Source organism: Rhinolophus sinicus, chromosome 1, assembly GCF_057876585.1.
Source record: "Rhinolophus sinicus isolate RSI-liver-muscle chromosome 1, RSI-T2T, whole genome shotgun sequence".
Taxonomy (NCBI): Eukaryota; Metazoa; Chordata; class Mammalia; order Chiroptera; family Rhinolophidae; genus Rhinolophus; species Rhinolophus sinicus.
Window position 1 is genome coordinate 202,350,117 of NC_142501.1, and position 18,537 is coordinate 202,368,653.

The 18,537-nt window shown below is 35.8% G+C and overlaps 1 protein-coding gene across 3 annotated transcripts in view; it reads right to left on the bottom strand.

The window, feature by feature from the left end:
- Window positions 1-18,537, bottom strand: part of SLIT2 (slit guidance ligand 2) — a 331,024-nt gene that overhangs the window by 78,517 nt on the left and 233,970 nt on the right. For 2 of the 3 annotated variants that reach the window (XM_074321782.2, XM_019743900.3), the window contains 6 exons: window positions 13,518-13,589; window positions 9,781-9,924; window positions 9,502-9,665; window positions 8,501-8,524; window positions 4,233-4,383; window positions 254-328 (listed from right to left, as the gene is read on the bottom strand). In XM_074321782.2, coding sequence (XP_074177883.1) covers window positions 254-328; window positions 4,233-4,383; window positions 8,501-8,524; window positions 9,502-9,665; window positions 9,781-9,924; window positions 13,518-13,589 — 630 coding nt within the window. The remainder of the gene's footprint in view (window positions 1-253; window positions 329-4,232; window positions 4,384-8,500; window positions 8,525-9,501; window positions 9,666-9,780; window positions 9,925-13,517; window positions 13,590-18,537) is intronic. The other variant, XM_019743903.3, reaches the window with a different exon arrangement.

The following is an 18,537-nucleotide window of genomic DNA, read 5'->3' on the forward strand; positions in this document are numbered from 1 at the left end:
TTAAACATCAGATACTAGGTTTCTGCTATGGAAATGTGGTTGGCCTCATTTGAAGATACAGAAAAAAGCCAACTACTGGGCTTCCTCTCAGAGATTACCCTAAATTTATGCCACAGGTAGTCATTGTATGGAGATTTCTCTGGATATTTTATATTTTGCAATTTCCAAAAAAATCTAAATAAAACTGCAAAGGGATGGGGAAAACAACAAAACACCACAGAAATTTTAAAAAGATGGCTAATGCACGGCTTACATTTTACGTAATTGAGGAAGTTTCTTGAAGATTCCTGTAGCTTCCAACACCGTGAATTCATTATTATTGAGTCGCCTAGGGAAAAAAGAAACAGAAAAATTTGATTACTAAGAGTCAGGAAGGGATTAAATTTTATTTATCATACAGACTTATAACATTATTTAATGATTATCCTGTAGGACACATATCACAGATTTGTGTAAAGTATAGTTGTACCTCAATATCCGTGGGGAATCGGTTCCAGGAACCCCCTCAGATACCAAAATTTGTGGGTGCTCACTTCCTTAAATAAAATGGCATAATACGAGGTATGATCACAAAATACAGTGAATGTTTCAATTTAAAAAAATGTATTATAGTAAAAGACACATTGCCATTAATCCCCTTTAAAATACTCGCCCTCACTTCAAACACACTTATCCCATTGTTCTTGCCACTTTCTGAAGCAGTTCTGGAAGGAAGTCCTCTTTTGTAAGTGTGTTTAATTCCTCCTCCATCATGACAATGCTCTGTGTCACACATCGCTTCTGGTATATGACAATTTCTGTCAAATAAAAACATTACGGTGTGTCCCCATCCACCCTATTCACTGGGTCTGGAACCATGCGACTTCCCGCTGCCCCCAAAGTCAAAATGACCATGAAAGGTAAATGTTTTGAATCGATTCAGGACATCGAGGTAACCACGACAATGCAAGTAAAGACACTTACGAAAAAGGACTTCCAGAACTGCTTCAGGAAGTGGAAAGAATGATGGGATAAGTGTGTTTGAAGTGAGGGGGAGTACTTTGACGGAGATTAACGACAATGTGTCTTTTGCTGTAATACATTTTTAAAATTTAAACATTCACCGTATTTTTTGATCACACGTCGTATTTGCATATAACCTACACACATCTTCCCCCACACTTTAAATCATCCTTAGATTACTTTTAATACCAATGCAATGTAAATGCTATGTAAATAGTTGTTATAATGTATTGTTTAGGCAATTAGGAGAAGAAAAGACGTCTGCACATGTTCTGTACATGGGCAGCCATTGTAGGTCTGAAAACATGGGGCATATCAGGAACAATATTAACTTTTTTTTTAACCATTTTTCAATCTGAGGTTGTTAGAACTCATGGATGCCTAAGGATACAGAGGGCCAAATGTGCAGAACTGTTTTCCCATTTCATTCAAATCTTAATGATCAAAATAAAATATATTAAAAGGCACACAGTAAAGAAAATCAATAATTAAATATCAAAACCAGCTCTCATTCAGTCAGCTACAGAACCAAGTCTCTGAAACTTTTATGCTCACTATGCCCCTCCCCCAGAAAGCATTTTAGACCATTTTTTTCTAATCACTTGCTCCACAATGTTTTTTTATTGACAGCTTTACTGATACACACTTATACGCCAATGAAGCTCTCCGTTTTAAATTGTAGAATTCAGTGTTTTTCAGCATATTCACAAAATTGTGCACTCACCATTGCTACCTAATTCAGAACATATTTATCTCACAAAAAATGAATCTCATACCCATCAGTAGTCACCCTCAGTTTGCTGCCCCCTGCCTGCCCCCGCGCTGCTTCAGTCCTTGGCAACAATTCATTTACTTTCTGTCGCTATGGAGTTTTCTAATCTGGACATTTTACATAAATAGAATCATACGAAATGTGGCCTTTTTTGGCTGGCTTTTTCCACTTTGCATAACATTTACAATGTTCATCCATGTTTAGCATATATCAGTACTTCATTCCTTTTCATGGCCAAATAATATTCCATTGTATGGGAATAGCACATTTGCTTATCCATTTATCAGTTCATGGATATTTACGTTGCTTCTACTTTTTGATTATTATGAATTGCGCTGCTTGTACACATTGGTGTACAAGTTTTTCTGTGGATATATGTTTTCAGTTCTTTTGGATACATATATATATATATGTATATATATATATATATGTATATATATGTGAAATTGCTGGATCACATGGTAAATGTATGTTTAACTCTTTGAGGAAACAGCCAAACAGTTTCCCAAAGGGGCTGCATTATTTTACATTCCCACCAGCAATGTATGAGGGGTCCAAATTCTCTCATCTGTACTGTCTTTTGTTTGTTTACTTGTTTGTTTGTTTGTTTGTTTTTACGGCCATTCTAGTGGGTGTGAAGTGTTACCTCACTATGGTTTCAATTTGTGTTTCCCTAATGCCTAATGATGTAAATCTTTTTTCATGTGCTTATCAACCATTTATTTATCTTCTTTGGAGAAATGTGCATACAAGTAATTTGACCACTTTTTAATTGGGTAATGTACATTTTTTTTTTATTGAGTTGTAAGAATTCTTTATTCATACTGGATATAAGTTCTTTATCAGATACATGATTTGCAAATATTTTTTTCCAAGTGCTGATTTTTAAAACGCATAATTTAAAAATTTTCCTAATTTCTTAAAACACACCCACAGCCTCTGCTGAAAATTAAATTTGACGCTAGTTTCGAATACAATTCTTGGTTGACAAGTAAGCCTTCTTAAGGTATTACCATGCTGGAGGATATGATTTGAATTGTTGCTTGTAGTATTATTAGAAACAAGCATAACTCCCTACATGATTATAAAAATAGAGTTCAGGGTTTTTGCTGCATGGTCTACAAGACCTGGAGCTATGTAATAGCTTCATGAACTAACATGAATAATAATACCATGTTTCCCCGAAAATAAGACCTAGCCGGACAATCAGCTCTAATGCGTCTGTTGGAGCAAAAATTAATATAAGACCCGGTATTATATTATATTATATTATATTATATTATTTTATTTTATTTTATATTATATTATATCCAGTCTTATGTTATATAAGACTGGGTCTTATATTATGGTAAAATAAGACTGGATCTTATATTAATTTTTGCTCCAAAAGGCACATTAGAGCTGATTGTCTCGTGAGGTCTCATTTCCGGGGAAACACAGTAATAAAAAAGAGCATCACTACAAACAGGGTAGTTAGTTTCTGTCATCTCCTTGAAGGCATTATGTTATTTTTAATTATTCAAATGGCTTAAAATTCATTAGTAACAGGCATGAGTATAGGCACAGTGGGAGATAAACTATAAAACGCAATCCCTGTCATCAGGGGCTATAATCTAGTTGAAGACAAAAGGATTATACATGCACAGAAAGACAACCAACTATGCGAAGCGTTAGTGACAAATACCAGATGGTGCTGTACATAATGATGAGATTTCACTAGGTTTTCCCTGGATTTTTAGAACACTAACTTTAAATGTCTTACGTTTATAAATAAAGTCAGTAAAGACAAACCATACATGGGCATAGCATCTATAAATGATTCAACAAACATATTTTAGCACCAAGTACGTGCTAGGCCCTGTGTTAGGGTTATAAATATAAATTGATCATACTCTGCCTTTTCAGCTTTTCCTGCTATGGTATCTATTGTTCAGAAAAACAAAACAAAACAAAAAACAAAAACCTATCCTTTGTGCTTTAATACTTGATAAACACCAAATCTTTCTACCCATAAGTCAGTAAGGTACTAAAGCAGAAAAAAAAAAGACTCAGATTGAATTCATAATTAATAGAGATTCAAAATGGTAATTCTCAAACTACTTTATTTGGTGTTGGAAAGACTAACTATGTTAAAAATCTATTATGTGCTTACAAACGGGTTTGGGCATAAATAATGCTGAAGAAATAAATATCAAATGAATGCTGTTATTATTATGCATATTACTAAGTGCTAACTGAATTTTTCTAAGGTAAATTAATTCCTGTAGTTGTATCTTGGGCCAGGAAGGTGAAGGAAGATAGCCTGTAATATATTCTTGTACAGACAGGAGTTATGCCAACGTATGTGAATTAAGATTAACGCAATTATTGAGAGTAAAAGAGCAAGATAATAATTCTAATACTTTGATGCTTTCGTTTCCTCCCTCCCAGCCTGGATTTTGTTTGGAGATGAACTTACAGTTCTGCAGTGTACTGGGGAATGTGGTCTGGGATTTTGGTGAGTTTTTGATTGGAGCAATCAACTGTGGTCCCTTCACAACGGCACTTTTCAGGGCAAGCCAAATCTGCAAAGCAGTCCCCACTTAATTTTGATCGATAATCTTCTGTACCTATTGAGGATTCAAGCCAAAAAAAAAAAAAAATGAAAAAAAAAAAAAAAAAGAAAGAAACTGAGTCTAAAGGTTGGAATGTTTATGAATTTGTCGGAAAGAAAAAAGGAAGATAACTATAGATTATGCAGCAGGGAGACAACTTGGGGAAATTTGGTCAATGGGTGTCAGGAGAGGGTTAAAACAAGGGCTTGGAATTTGCTGGAAAAAAGAGTAACTAGATTCACAGGACAGGAAAACATTAATAGAGATGAGCTTTTCACAGCTGTACTTTCTGCTGATCCAGTTATGAGCCATTCTAGCCTATTTGACAGCTAATCACACAATGGCTGTTAATTGTTAAAAAGATTATTTTTTCTCGGAGTCAAGAATTTAAAATGTATCCAGTAATAAACATATTCCTATATATCATTTTAAATTAGGGCTTTCAAGGCTAATAGACGTACTCAGGTTTTTTCAATTTTCTATGGTCTTTTATTATTCTCTCCCTCTCACATAATCTTCAGAAATGCCTACAAAGCCCTCTTTTTTTCATTTTGATTTTATAAAGAGAGACAAGTAAATCCTGATTTAAGCCTCAGCAGCTTGTCATGCTGTAGAAAGCTGCGTGACGTTCCATGGTGCTTGACGGAACCATGTTTTACTCATACCTGGCAACCACATGGTTAGATCAAGCACAACAGAAAATCTCGCTACATAATCACTACACCATCCACTAGGCCAAGGGGAAGACGGAGAGGAAAGATGAAGGGAAGCAGGAGAAAAGCTACAGACGTTCTGGAAGTGTAATACTGTTTACATGACATGCATTCTTCCCGCAGAATGTGTATGACCGTAGTAAGAGTATTACTACCAAAGTTTCCTGGAAACACAAAGAAGGGGCTACACTGAAAGGTGCCTCCACCGTTCCTCACAACAGCTTTCAGGGACAACATCCAGGAAGAAGTTGGAGCTGAGCTACAAGGACAACAGAGAAGCTCAAACGATCTGTGGTTTCTTCTTGAAAAAAAATAAAATAAAATAAAAAAGGCGCAAAAGACCGAAACTAGAAGAAGGTACATCAGGATTGAAAAGGAAGGACATGGTTTCAGATCAGACACTTTTACTTACAGCCCAAATGGTGAACTCCTGCAAAAGTAAAGATCACCAAGAAGGAAAGAAAGACGGCAATCCCAATTAAGATAAATAGGCATATAAATAAAACTAAGGTCTCTTCTTACTGTAGCAATTAACAGGGAATGGCATGGTAGGATTGGAATTGTTGTGCTTTGTAAACTTTTTCAATAAGTTTTTTGACGCATAATGGTCTTACAGGAAAAACAATGGCATAAAAGATACACAGCACAAATTCAGTTCTTGTCAATTCCTTTTAAAGATGACCTCTCTGCACGATAGCTCTTCTTCTGAGTTATCACTATAATATCTAGAATGCCATATATAGAATGGTGGTAGACAAGTAAACAGGTAAAATTAAGTGAAAAGCCAATCACTGAGATCTTCAAGGACTATTATTACCATGTTTGGATTAATCCTCAGGTTGTGGCTTACATGCTTTTGAATGACTTTTCCAATTTACAAATAATGTCATTTAGTTAAAATGGAATCAGATCTTTAAGAAGTTTGCAAAGCCGAATATAACAGTTTCACTGCATTTGGGAAATAATACCATTACATTTATTGAAAATCTGTTGTATTGGGGTGTAAGTTTTGTAAAAGGTAAATGAGAAAATACTGGGAACAAAGTGTAAATAACTGGTATACGAGGCATATTACATTTAAAATAATCTGCATTCAATACTGTGACAATGGTGCTTGTTTTATGGTGGCTCCTAGATGGACTCAAATATTACTTAAAGTCTGGGGAAAAAAGGGAGAGGCGGACTAAAGAATTCTTCTGAATCCTGATTTCTATAATTATTGTTTTAAATAATGTAGACTGAATTTTCAGAAATTGACAATTAAACCATGGTATCTGATATAAAAAGTGTTTTCCAAGACCTATTTTGGCGGCTGTCAATTAGTGGGCAAAACTGTATCAAAATTTATGAAAACAACCCAACTTTTGTTCATTTGGTAAATTCAAAATATTAATTTCTAAATTGTTAATGAAGTATATTTAAATGTAATAGACAATAATTTAGTAACAATTATATTAACTGCTGCAATTTTGGGATTTAAGTGATTTTTTTTTTTTTTTTTTTTTTAGAATATATTCATATTTATTTGCACAAGCATAAAGAAACTTCAAGGCCACCTAAGAAGATACTGCCAGCAGTTACCTGTGGGGTCACTGAGAGACTTTCTACTGTATTCCTTTATATACTGGGGGTACCAAAAAAATGTATACAAGTGGTCACTTTGGTCGGTGTTGCTCAAGCAGTAGTTTGCCGTAATCAGAAGTGTCTGAATGCTGATGGTAACCACTTTGAGCACCTCTTGCAATTGCAGAAGTCAGACGTGACTTGTATTCATCTTTTGTTATCAGTATGTATTGAATATTACAATTTTAATACAGTTTTCCTTTCTTAAAATGTGTATACATTTTTGGCACACTCTGTATATATGTATATATACATATATAATAATACATATATATAATACATATATAATAATACATATATAAATATATATAATTTTTGAACCATTGTGAATGTATTACAAATTCAAAATATTAATTTCTAAATTGTTAATGAAGTATATTTAAATGTAATAGACAATAATTTAGTGACAATTATATTAACTGCTGCAATTTTGGGATTTAAGTGATATTAATGTTTTATCCTATAGGTCTTCTGGTGTTTAGAATATAACTTTTTCAGGGTAAGTAATAGCTACCGGATGACTTTCTATTTAATAACTGGGTAAAAATAATGTATTTTAAAGATTGCCAGTGAAAGCCAATCAACTGTTCTTTTCAGTATATTACTTCTGCAGCCAGTGTAATATATAAAATTGTATTAAGCATTCAAGCTCAAAATAAGTAATAAAACAAAACCTGTTAAGTGCATAAAATTAATCAAACTATAATTCAATAATGGCAAGCAACACAAAGCTCCTTAAAATAGAAATCGAACCCAGAGCTCTTTAGAAGTATGGTTTTGCACACTAATGCTATAGAAATATATTTTCATTTACAGCTGTTAAAATATATCATCGTCCAGAATATACCCAGGAGATGGTAAATGTGGCCAATTAGTACTAACATATATTTTTACATAATGATTTAAAGCAAACAAGTCAAGAGGAATTTTACACAACTGGCAGGCAAGGAAAAAAACAAACAAATAAAGATACATATTTCAAAGAGCTAGTTCTAGAATCGTCAGCCTTGATAGTGTTAAGACGGCAAGATTGTAGTGGTAACACATTTCAATTACTTTTCGAAGAAATATTTCATCATCTGTCTACATAATTCAAGGCACTTATTGCTCAGGAATTTCTGATGCTCTCAGGTTGGGTGTCAGCATTGCTTTGAGGAAGTTACACTGTGACTCCAGGTGTGCAGGGAAGTAAAGTCACACACACAGAGTGCCACTGCATGTAAACCAGCAGGAAGCACCAGCTTGTCCACAAAAAGTGAAGCCACAGTAACCAAAGTCAAGCAAAAAGTAGGGGGCACTTTTTGAGTGTAAAACCTATAAAAAAAGGTAAATCCCAGGACTGAACACACAATTTTGTGTGTTTGTAACTGACTTCATGCAGAACTGGCTCTTTGACAACAGTGACGTCTGTCTTTAAAATCAGCTCCACAAGCTGTATTTTAAAAACAGGTTGAAAGATCAGATATACAAGGTAAGGAGAGAAAACGACTTCACGTAGAAAGCCATAAGTTCAAACATTTTAGCTACTGTGAAGAATTTTAGATAAGGTGCCAAAGTGAAAGAGAGGGGGCAAAAAGGCGGGAGTTTAATAATATATATGTTTAACGTCAGAAGCTGCATGCAAAGGTCAGGTAAGGTGTTCAGGAAACAGCTACAAGTGATCTACGCAGAAGTGAGTCTATCTACAGAGGACCCACTGTACTTTCAAAGGCATGCATATCAAAGTTGTAGGAGCTATATTTTATCAGGTGAGGAAAGGGTGTCTGCAGTTAGTCCTACTACCGAGCAAAACCTACCTGGAATGAAATACTGTTCTTTAGCTAAATCAAAAAAGAGAAAAAAAATAGAAGATGCACCTGAATGTCAGCAAGCAGAGATATGAGTTATATTAGATTAAGAATGGACTAAAGTCACTACAGATAATTAAGTGAAAAATGTATATTCACAGCAGTGGCTGAACTATAATAATGTACAGTGAGTAGTAAATGCATCTAGAACCATGGACAATAACCAGCTTTGTCTCGATATTCGCTTTTTAGCTTGAATTAATTGCCGAATGTGAAATAGGCCTGGAATAGTTAGGCACCAAAAGATATGGAATATATTGTATCATGAGAAAATAGAAAAGATTAAAAGAAAGCAAATAGTAAATTTCAATGAAGTAAGCTTCTATTTAATATTAATACAATGCATTTATATTTAGCTCTTTATAAATAAATGTAATGTTCCCCAACTGTTAAAAAAAAATGCCCTTGGGCGGGGGGGAATGCATCCTCACAGTCCTATTCAAAATAAAAGAATGCAAAATGAGAAAATAGCATTCCCTGTGAGAAGTCAGGGATCAGGAGATTTTTACCCCTACTTTTGAGCCTGAGCAAATCATGTAACTAAGTCTCAGTTCACTTTCTGAAGAAATGAAAACATGATTAATTACCTTAAGTTTCTCAAGCAAGAATAATATAACAAACATGAGCCCTAACAGGCTTAAAACGCATTCTGAGTTAGCTACAAGGCCCTGTTAAGTTTGAATCCTGGGAATATAGCATAAAGTATCCAGGCATCTTTTTTTCTTGGCCGGTGGCCTATTTGTTCTGCTTCACATAGTGTTAAAAATGTTACATACAGGCGGGCCATATGAATTGTGTTTATAGTTTTATTTTTTTCATTATGGACAGAAGAAAAAGAAATATAATTCTACAGTGTTTGGTGATTCAGCTGAAGGCCAGCTGTCCCTACGTCTCACATAACCACTAGGGTTGGTAACACAGGGGAAATGTCAAGCGAAATAAGAAATTACCTGAACAACGGAATTTCTTGCTTTTGATCTGTCCGATTCTTTTGTTTGCCAGACGCCGGGGGCTGGTGCAGCGGGCACCACTGGTCTCGATAGGGTTGGTGTGGAGATAATCCGCCAGCCACTTGAGATGGCAGTCACAAATAAAAGGGTTCTGAGCCAAATGCCTTTCAGAAACACACACGGAACACTTTTATACAAGACTGGCAAGTAACTGAACTCTCAAACTCAGACTGAAAACAACGGTCATCTACCTTGACCCAAATCACATATATAACATACATCGTCTGAATGGCCCGGAGAGGTGAAAAGGTCCCCTTTGCGATGGTCTGAAGCTTGTTGTCATATAAGGAGAGAAGGTTCAAGTTGTGCAGATCTTGGAAAGCATCTACCCGAAGGCAGTTTATCTTGTTGGCATTCAATAATCTGTTTGACCAAAGAGGCGTAGAATTAAAATGTAGCACCTGCTTAACCCACCTACAAGAGCCTGTCCTTGAGAAAACCTAATCAAGAAATATATTCTTTTTAACCTCAACACAAACATTTTAACTGTAATAATTTAGGTACCATGGGCTGAAGATTGGGGTTTATACCAGATAAAGCAAGGGACATGTCATCTAAGAAATGCCTCAATCCAATACTTATGCATTTAGTTCATGAACTGTGATTGCACATCTTCTCTAGAAGATGTGGCAGTAGTGCAGTAGACCCAGGCTTCATTGTCAAAACCATCATAAGAAATGCCGTAAACCATTAGTCCTTCAAGCTGCTCTTTGAAAAAGTTCAGTGTAGTCTCCAAACAGACGACAAAGTGAACCTTCTAAAACATAGATCAGGTCGCATTAACTCCAGTCTTAAAACCATGCAACAACTCCCAGTTTGCTCCGAATGAAACCTAAGTCCTGACGATAACTTGTAACACCAAATAGGCTCTTTAGCGCCCCCTGCTGAACCCTGCAACCTCCAACTTCCCTTCTCAGGGGCTGCTTCAGGTCCAGCCATACAGGCCTCCATGCCAGACTCTTTTCTGCTTGGAATGTTCGCCCAGATGTCTACCTGGTGAATTATTTTGCTTGAGTCTGCTCAAATCTTACCTTCTCAATTCAGCTTACCCTGACCACTCTCTTCAATACTGTCAGCCTCTGTGTGCCTCTCCCCAACCCCTAGCACTCTCAGTTTCTTTACTTTGACCTACCGTTTCTATTTTCTTAACTACATATATCTTTCTTACATATGATTTCCTTATTTATTATGTTCTTTCTGACTATCATTTGCTTGTTCCCTTTCCCAAGGGTCTAAGCTCCAGACAGCGGGGATATCTGTCTATTTTGTTCCTTGATGTTTCCCATGTACCTACCGTGTTTCCCCGAAAATAAGACCTAGCTGGACAATCAGCTCTAATGTGTCTTTCAGAGCAAAAATTAATGTAAGACCCAGTATTATATTTATTATATTATATTATATTATATTATATTATATTATATTATATTATACCCAGTCTCATATTATAGTAAAATAAGACTGGGTCTTATATTAAGTTTTGTTCCAAAAGATACATAAGAGCTGATGGACCAGCTATGTCTTATTTGCGGGCAAACATGGTGGCACATACAAGGTGCTCAATAAAGATTGGTTGTTGAATGAATACTTTATAAACCTTGTGGAGAGTGACATGGTAAATTACCATATTAAAGGTCCTCATCCTACATTATATATATCCATTGAGCTTGGTTTAACACAGTATCCCACAAACTCGTTTATTTCTCACATATACTATTAATATTCTACATCAATATTTTGTGGCCCTGTGGTTTACAGATTATACTTTGACAAACATCATCCTTGTAAGTATACGTGTTGTGTCTGAGCTTTTCATGCTGGACTCACCTTTGGGAATACACTTGCCCTGCTCTCCACTTTCCTCAACCTCACGGCCTATCAAGGCCTCACCGAAAGTCCACCTTTTCCAGAATATGACTTCCACCCAACTACAGTATTCCTTCCTCTAGGTTCCAAAGAAAGTTATTCAGTAGTCTCGTTACCTCTTTCACCTGTAGGCCCACTTTGCCCAAAGACAGTTTAGCCCTCTGTGGGCGGGACAGTTTTCTGATAAATGTTTTTGTCTATCACCCTTTACCTCAGTGTTTTGATACTCAGGATTTTAACAAATATTCAGTAGCTCAAAAAAAATATGGACTATGTAATTTGAGTTTGTATGCCTTATTATCTAATACTCTGAAAATGTTTTCCCTTTTGGCCACAAGAATCTCCAATGAATATAAGGACTTTCTGTTTTGCTTGTGCCTTTTTAGGTGTCCCATGTCCATGCAAAGCTATGACTTTCTCATGGTGACTTGCCTTTCTCTCCTCTTTTTCTTTTTCTAAAGTTTTGGCCTTCTCTGTGGTCGATATAACACTTTCTTAAAAGCTTAGAGGCCTGATATGGACGGATTGATCCTATTCCCCCCACTCTGGGCCACAACACAAGTCCCACTGACCTTGTTCCCTAAATTGTCAGCTCTCTGAAGGGAGGAGTTAGAGCACAGAACGTTAAGGACAAGAAAAAGGTGGGGAGCCTGGGTGCAACCGAAGAAGGTGCTGTACTTACTTTAAATAATGTCATCCAAAAATTAGGGGAAAAAACTATTAGATGCCGATTTATTTTGTTCCTTCCATTTATCTACGCTTCTTCTCCCCAGTAACTCATCTGTTCAAGCAAATCTAAGATGCTTAACCAAGTTCTCAGCTAGCAGTAAAGAGACAGTTGTGTCTCTTTAGCCCTGGCAGGCTTAAGAACAAGTCTGAATATAGAGATAAAACACTGGGCTGAGGGAATGTGTACAGAATCATTCTATTAAAGATCAGAAGCAATATTTGCTAACTCTTTTGCAAGGATTAAAAAATAATATGAAACCTAAATAAAATCATTAAGTAACAGAGATCAGTATTTATCACGACTTACTGGTTTGTGGGAGAGAGAAATGGAACAAACTGGAGAGGACTGCACATAGTAAGGGTAAATGTTTTGTTTAACAATTTGCTTCATTTGTGTGTGTGTATGCATGAAAACTAGGCTGTGATATAAAATGTGTTTCTGGGTAATGATGAAAAATTTAAAACATGGATAATAGGATGTAATTATGAACATATGAACATACATTTCTCAAGTAAGGAAAAATATCTACATTTGGGAAGTTTGTGGGATTCAGAATAATTTGATTCTAAATGAAAAATTTTAAAGTAGCCTGTGAACTAGTTGCGAGTAATTACATCATACTCATCTTTGTATCTGCAGCAGCTAGGCCATTGCGTGCCCTTAATGGGGTACTCTCTGTGTGTTTGGCCATTTGGACAGAATTTAAGGATCCAACAGTAAAGACCTTAATAAGGCAGACTTTTTTCCAATTCCCTTTTCATATAAGCATTAAAAATAACACCTGAGGTCAAGTCTTATTCTTATAACTATGTACAGTAAATACATATTTTGAGACAAGGGAGAAGCAGCTATTGTCTAAGCAGAGTGGTATTTAAAGCCATAATCCAGGGATTTACAGATCATTCTCTTACTGCAGATGAGTTTGAGTGTGACTGCTGTGTTCTGGCCTGCAGCGCACCAGCTTTGTGTTAGGGGATGTTACTCCAGAATTGCCACTCCTGCAGATTCTTTGCACAAAGGTGGGTAAATACATCTTTATGTCTCTCTCCTTTCCAACTATTGTTAAATCAAACCAGAAAAGTTTCACAAAGGGCAGAGATTGTAACAGCTTTAAATGACAGGGCAGCCAGGATGCACAGATTCGTGACCGTGTGGAGAGAAAGATTTGGGGACAACTTCAAAGAGTTGTGTCTACAAACAAATAACCATCAACAATGTTAGCGCCACGATGCCAATCTTTTCCATTTCATTAAACTATGCCATTTTGCCTCGAATTTTTCTGAAGTCTCCATGAAAATATGAGCTAGTAACAGACTAAAATATAATATTGAGTTCAACAGATCAGAAACAATGAAATACTTACAGGAGCTGTAAGGAAAACAATCCTTCAAATAAACTTTTTGGGAGTTCGGTGATTTTATTTCCATAGAGAACACTGAAAAAAAAACCACATAATTTAAATGAAAAAAATTAGCACAACAAATTCATCCAATATATATATATATGGCATAGAGGAGGCTAGTAAGCACTCCACAGTAATGCAGGCTTATGATAGAAAGTTTGGAAAAGAAAAATGAACAAAATGAATATAATTCATAATTGTAGTGCCCTTTCATAGAAATCGTCATGGTTTTCTATACACACATGGTTCATATGTAATGAGAGAACACGGTATATAACAAAAGTGAACACTAAATGTCGAATCCATTGCTTTTTAAAGGGATGAGTTTTGGGCTTATCATATTGGTAAACATGCAAGAAATTGATGTTTTAAACACAGAATGCGTATGCTTGAGAAACGTAAGATCTGTGAAGACAGTCATCATTGATATTAAAACAGAAGAATTTTTAAAACGTATTGTCCCTAAGGAATTAGGAACAGAAATGCATCCTCATAGTACCCGCTTCTGATCACGCACTAAGTGTAAGGACCGTGACTGAATCCCCTCAGGACATCTGGCGCTGAGCACAGGTTTCGGCACACGGTGACAGTGACATTCCACACTGGACTGATGAGTGAACATTGTTTGATAAGTGAAATGAAGAAATAAATTAGCAGAGAGACAAATTAAAGAATAAATTAACAAAAAGGGTGACAGGAGGGGATTTCAACAACAAATGCCTGGAAATGGCTGATTCATCAAGTCCGCTGCTCACAAAAGTCTACAACGATGCTGATCTATTTTTAGGCCTCAACGTAGGGAATCACAATTATGTGGAGGACAGAGAGAAATTATATTTTTAGAAGGACAACTTGGCAACATACATCAAGAGTCATAATGATGTTTATATACATTACAACGTAGTAGCTGTGCTCTGAAGAGTTAAAGAAAAAAGTCAGTGACAGACAATATTTTTTTGTGAAAAATGTTAATCACGTCATAATTTATAACAATGAAAAAGTAAATTCAAACAGAATGTCTCCAAGTCCTAAAAATGAGGACTGGTTAAATATATACTTCACATTGATAAAGATCATGTTTTGAAGAATATTTAGTGAAGAATGAAAGTGTTCATGATATAACATTAAAGCTAAAAGAAGCATAATACTAAGGACTATATATTACAGTATAATTTTAATCTTTTTGGAAAAAATACACACACACACACACACACACACAGAAAAAAATGTGGAAAATCTTTGGATGGTAAGTGATTCACCATTCAGAGTTGATTTGAATTTGCACATACATTTTTTTCTTTGTTTTTTACGTTCTCTACAATGAGCATACAGTACTTTTGAAAATCAGCAAAAAAATATTTTGGAAAATAAATAAATGGATGCCATAATATGTGAATAAAAGTTGAAAGGAGAATCTAAATAATTCATATGTTTGGCAGCAGTATATGATTTTTGCTTGAAAAGGAGGAAAATAACAACAGACGAGAGATGAGTCAGGGTGAGGGAAGTCATTCCCTTTTAAGATGGCAGTGAGAGGAAGAAAATTCTCAAGGGAATAAGTAAAGCTGGGTGCTATATTGTGTAAAGAGACATTCCATTTGTGTATATTCCAGCGTACAGTTATATAGCATAACATAAAAAATTCATTTGTGTAAAATACAGATTTTTTTTAAAAAAGTAAATCAATCAGAGAAGAAACAATTTTAAAAAATCAAAGAAGAAACGAGAGAATTCTGTCTTGTCAGGGTCAAGGAGGTAAGGGAACTAGGAAAGGGTAAAGCAAGATTAAATATGTACTGTAAGGTCAAGAGTAAGGAGAGAGGAGGTTTTAGGACACAAATGAGATCAACATGGCATCAATTCAGGATATTCAATTCAATACCATTCCATCAGTTCATTCAACAATAGATACCATACACTTCCTGTCTGCCAGGAACTTTGTTAGGTTCTGAGTTCAGTGCCCAATTAAGCTGAACCCAACTCTTATTTTTTGATGTTTGCGATTTGCCAATGTCCCAGGCACTGATATGGCTGAGATGAACAAAGAACCCAAAAGAACAATTTTGAATTACTGAAGGCGTTTCAAATTTTGAAACCACTGAAACTTCAAAAGGATATAGGATGCATATAAATTGTTGGAGACTCTTATAAGAATCAAGGGTAAATAATTTAGTAGGTTGTTCATTTGGGACTTTTGCTTTAAAGGTTGGCTCAAATAGCAGGAAAGAAGGACTAGCTCGGAGGTGTGTCATACATATCTGTATTTTGAAACTATTTTTTTTCCAACAAGTCATTTTTGTTTTCAAGATCAACTTTAAAAAATTGAGATTTATTGTAAATAAGACAATTGGAGTACACAGGGGGGAAAGGAGGAGAGGACACAAGGACGCAAGAAATCTGTGTAGGCAATATTGGGTATACGGATTAAATTCATGCAAATATTATAATAAAGAAATGCTTACTAAATATGATGGGGATGATATTTCTCTACAAAAACACAGCAATACTAGGACTAGGTGCATTTTTCTTACACACAATGAGATAAAAATGATAGCAAGGTAAAGTGTCAGAAATCCACAGACCAGGACCAAGAAGTTGGATGACAGTCAGAAAACTGGACCAACATCTATACGATGAGGGAAAGACATATAATCACATAAAGATATAAGTGCAAGAAGGCCAATGAGAATGTGTACTACACCCATAAGGGGGAAAGGAAATTTAAAAAGAAATTGAAAGATGAAAATGTATTCTACTGAAAAGAAAATAAGTACACGAGGGATTTGAATAATACCATCTGAATGCCAAGAATGACAAATTGGGTAGTTTCTCTACAGTTTCTTATATATGACTTATATCCAGCATACTATATACAGTGTGCAGTTATGCTGACAGAATGTTTTTATAGTCCTTTGAAACAACAGGAAAATCTTAGGCCACTCTTGTACCTGTTACTAGAAGGAAAACTGAGGATGCTAAGCCCAGTTTCACCCTTGTGAGGTTGGCCACTATGCTATACTGCTACAGCTTTTTATTTTGCTGGTAGAAAAAGAAGCTTTCAACCAGGAAAATAAAAAAATAAAATAAAAAAAGTGTTTATAGACAATGCTTAATATACCAGTATGCTGAATTCTTAAGAGATTATTATTAAATATTATAGAATGAGAGTAATAAAAAGCCCTGAGGATAAAATGGTTCAGTAGATGCATGTATTCTAAATGATACTTTGTTAATAATTTACAATATATTAAATTACATAATTAATTATATTAATGTATAATAATATAATGGTATATAGTAATATGTAGTAAAATGAATGTTAATACTAATAAGAATAAATAAATGATAATGCAAATATTTAATAGGAAAGAACTTAAAAAAATACAACAAATCAAGTCCAGTTTTCTCTAAGATATACTACTATAATAATCAAATAACTATTTAAAAATTGTTTTTTATTTAGTAAGATGCATGAGAGGTATTTGGCATCATACCACCTTTCCATATTTTCACTTCTTTAGCAAATGTAATATTAAATTAGACCAGCTATATATTTGAGTACAGTTCCAGACAGATATGTAAGAGAAACTTGTATAAGTAGAAACCCATTTTAGAAAAAGACGTGCTGCTTATTTGTATGGCTCTTGCAGTTATCTACACTTTCCCAAGTCACTTCACTCCTTGCTGGAAGATGTAAACTCCTGGCTCCTTATTACAAGCACCAACACTACTCTTTTTGTGGGAACTTGTCTTTCACCATATTTCGTCCCTCTGTCCTCATGGTTGTTTCCCAGACCTTACCAGTGCCAACAATCGCAACCTCTTCATGATTTCACTTTCAACCATCTACTCCCCTCCAGTCCTGCTGATATGTTTCTTGCTCTTTCTTGAAAGACTCTGCACTCTCCAGCCTCAGGGCCATAGTATGTAGCAGTTCCCTCTTGTTCTGAATGTTCTGTCTCCCTGTATCTGCAACATGCACAGCTCACTTCTACAATTTGAATCTTCTGGTCTTTGCCCAATAGTATCACGTTCTCAGGAGGCCTTTGCTGATCATCCTATTTAAAATTTCAGCTCTCCTTCCCTGGCACTCCGTATCCCTTCCCCTTTATTTTCCTTTCGAGTACTTTTTATCGTTAGATATACTGTATCTCTTGACCAGCATCTGGTTGGTCATCAACCACTATCCTTGGTCATCTCCACGAGGGAGAGATTTTTGTGTTTTGTTCACGCACGCATCCCCAGAAGCTTGAATAGGGTCCTCTACATTACAGGGTCCCATCAAATTTCTGTTGAACATGTATGATTGTGGTTAAATGAAGAAAAGGGCTATTGCAAACCTGGGTAGTTACATACTTTATGGAGGGGTAGATAACTTAATCTTTGGAAGGTCAATTCAAAATGTGAAAGCAGTGGGGAAAATGATACCAGTTATCACATTTCGACTTTCTCTAAGATAGGATAGCTGCTACACCCTTTCCTGGTCTACCTGTTTCATATCATTATAAGATATTATGTGGCATTCCACTTCCGGAAAACAGTTTCTATTCTCTCATATACTGCAATGTTTTGAACTAGAAATTCCCCCAGTGACTTAACTCCCTGACTAAATGTAGGTCTGATGAAGCAAGAAGAGAGGTAACGAAAGTGAGCCTGAAGGGGCTAACAGAGGGTGATTTTATCAGTACTTTGCACCACCTGCATGCACTCCCCAGGGACCACCCAGGCCTGTGTTCAATCCCCGGGGGACCACCCAGGCCCGGCCCCAAAATATAATTTTTCTGTTGAAACACCCCTAGAAAAAGGAGATAAGACCCTGACCAGAATTATATGGTTTTTGGTGCCTGCACAGACTTCTGGAGTCTGCCCCTCGCCTGAACTTCTAGCTTCATTATAACACAATTATAATAAAATGAACATTTTGTCTTAACTCTCCCTCCCCATGGGTTTTCTGTACGCTTTCTGGGTAAGGGCACCCACA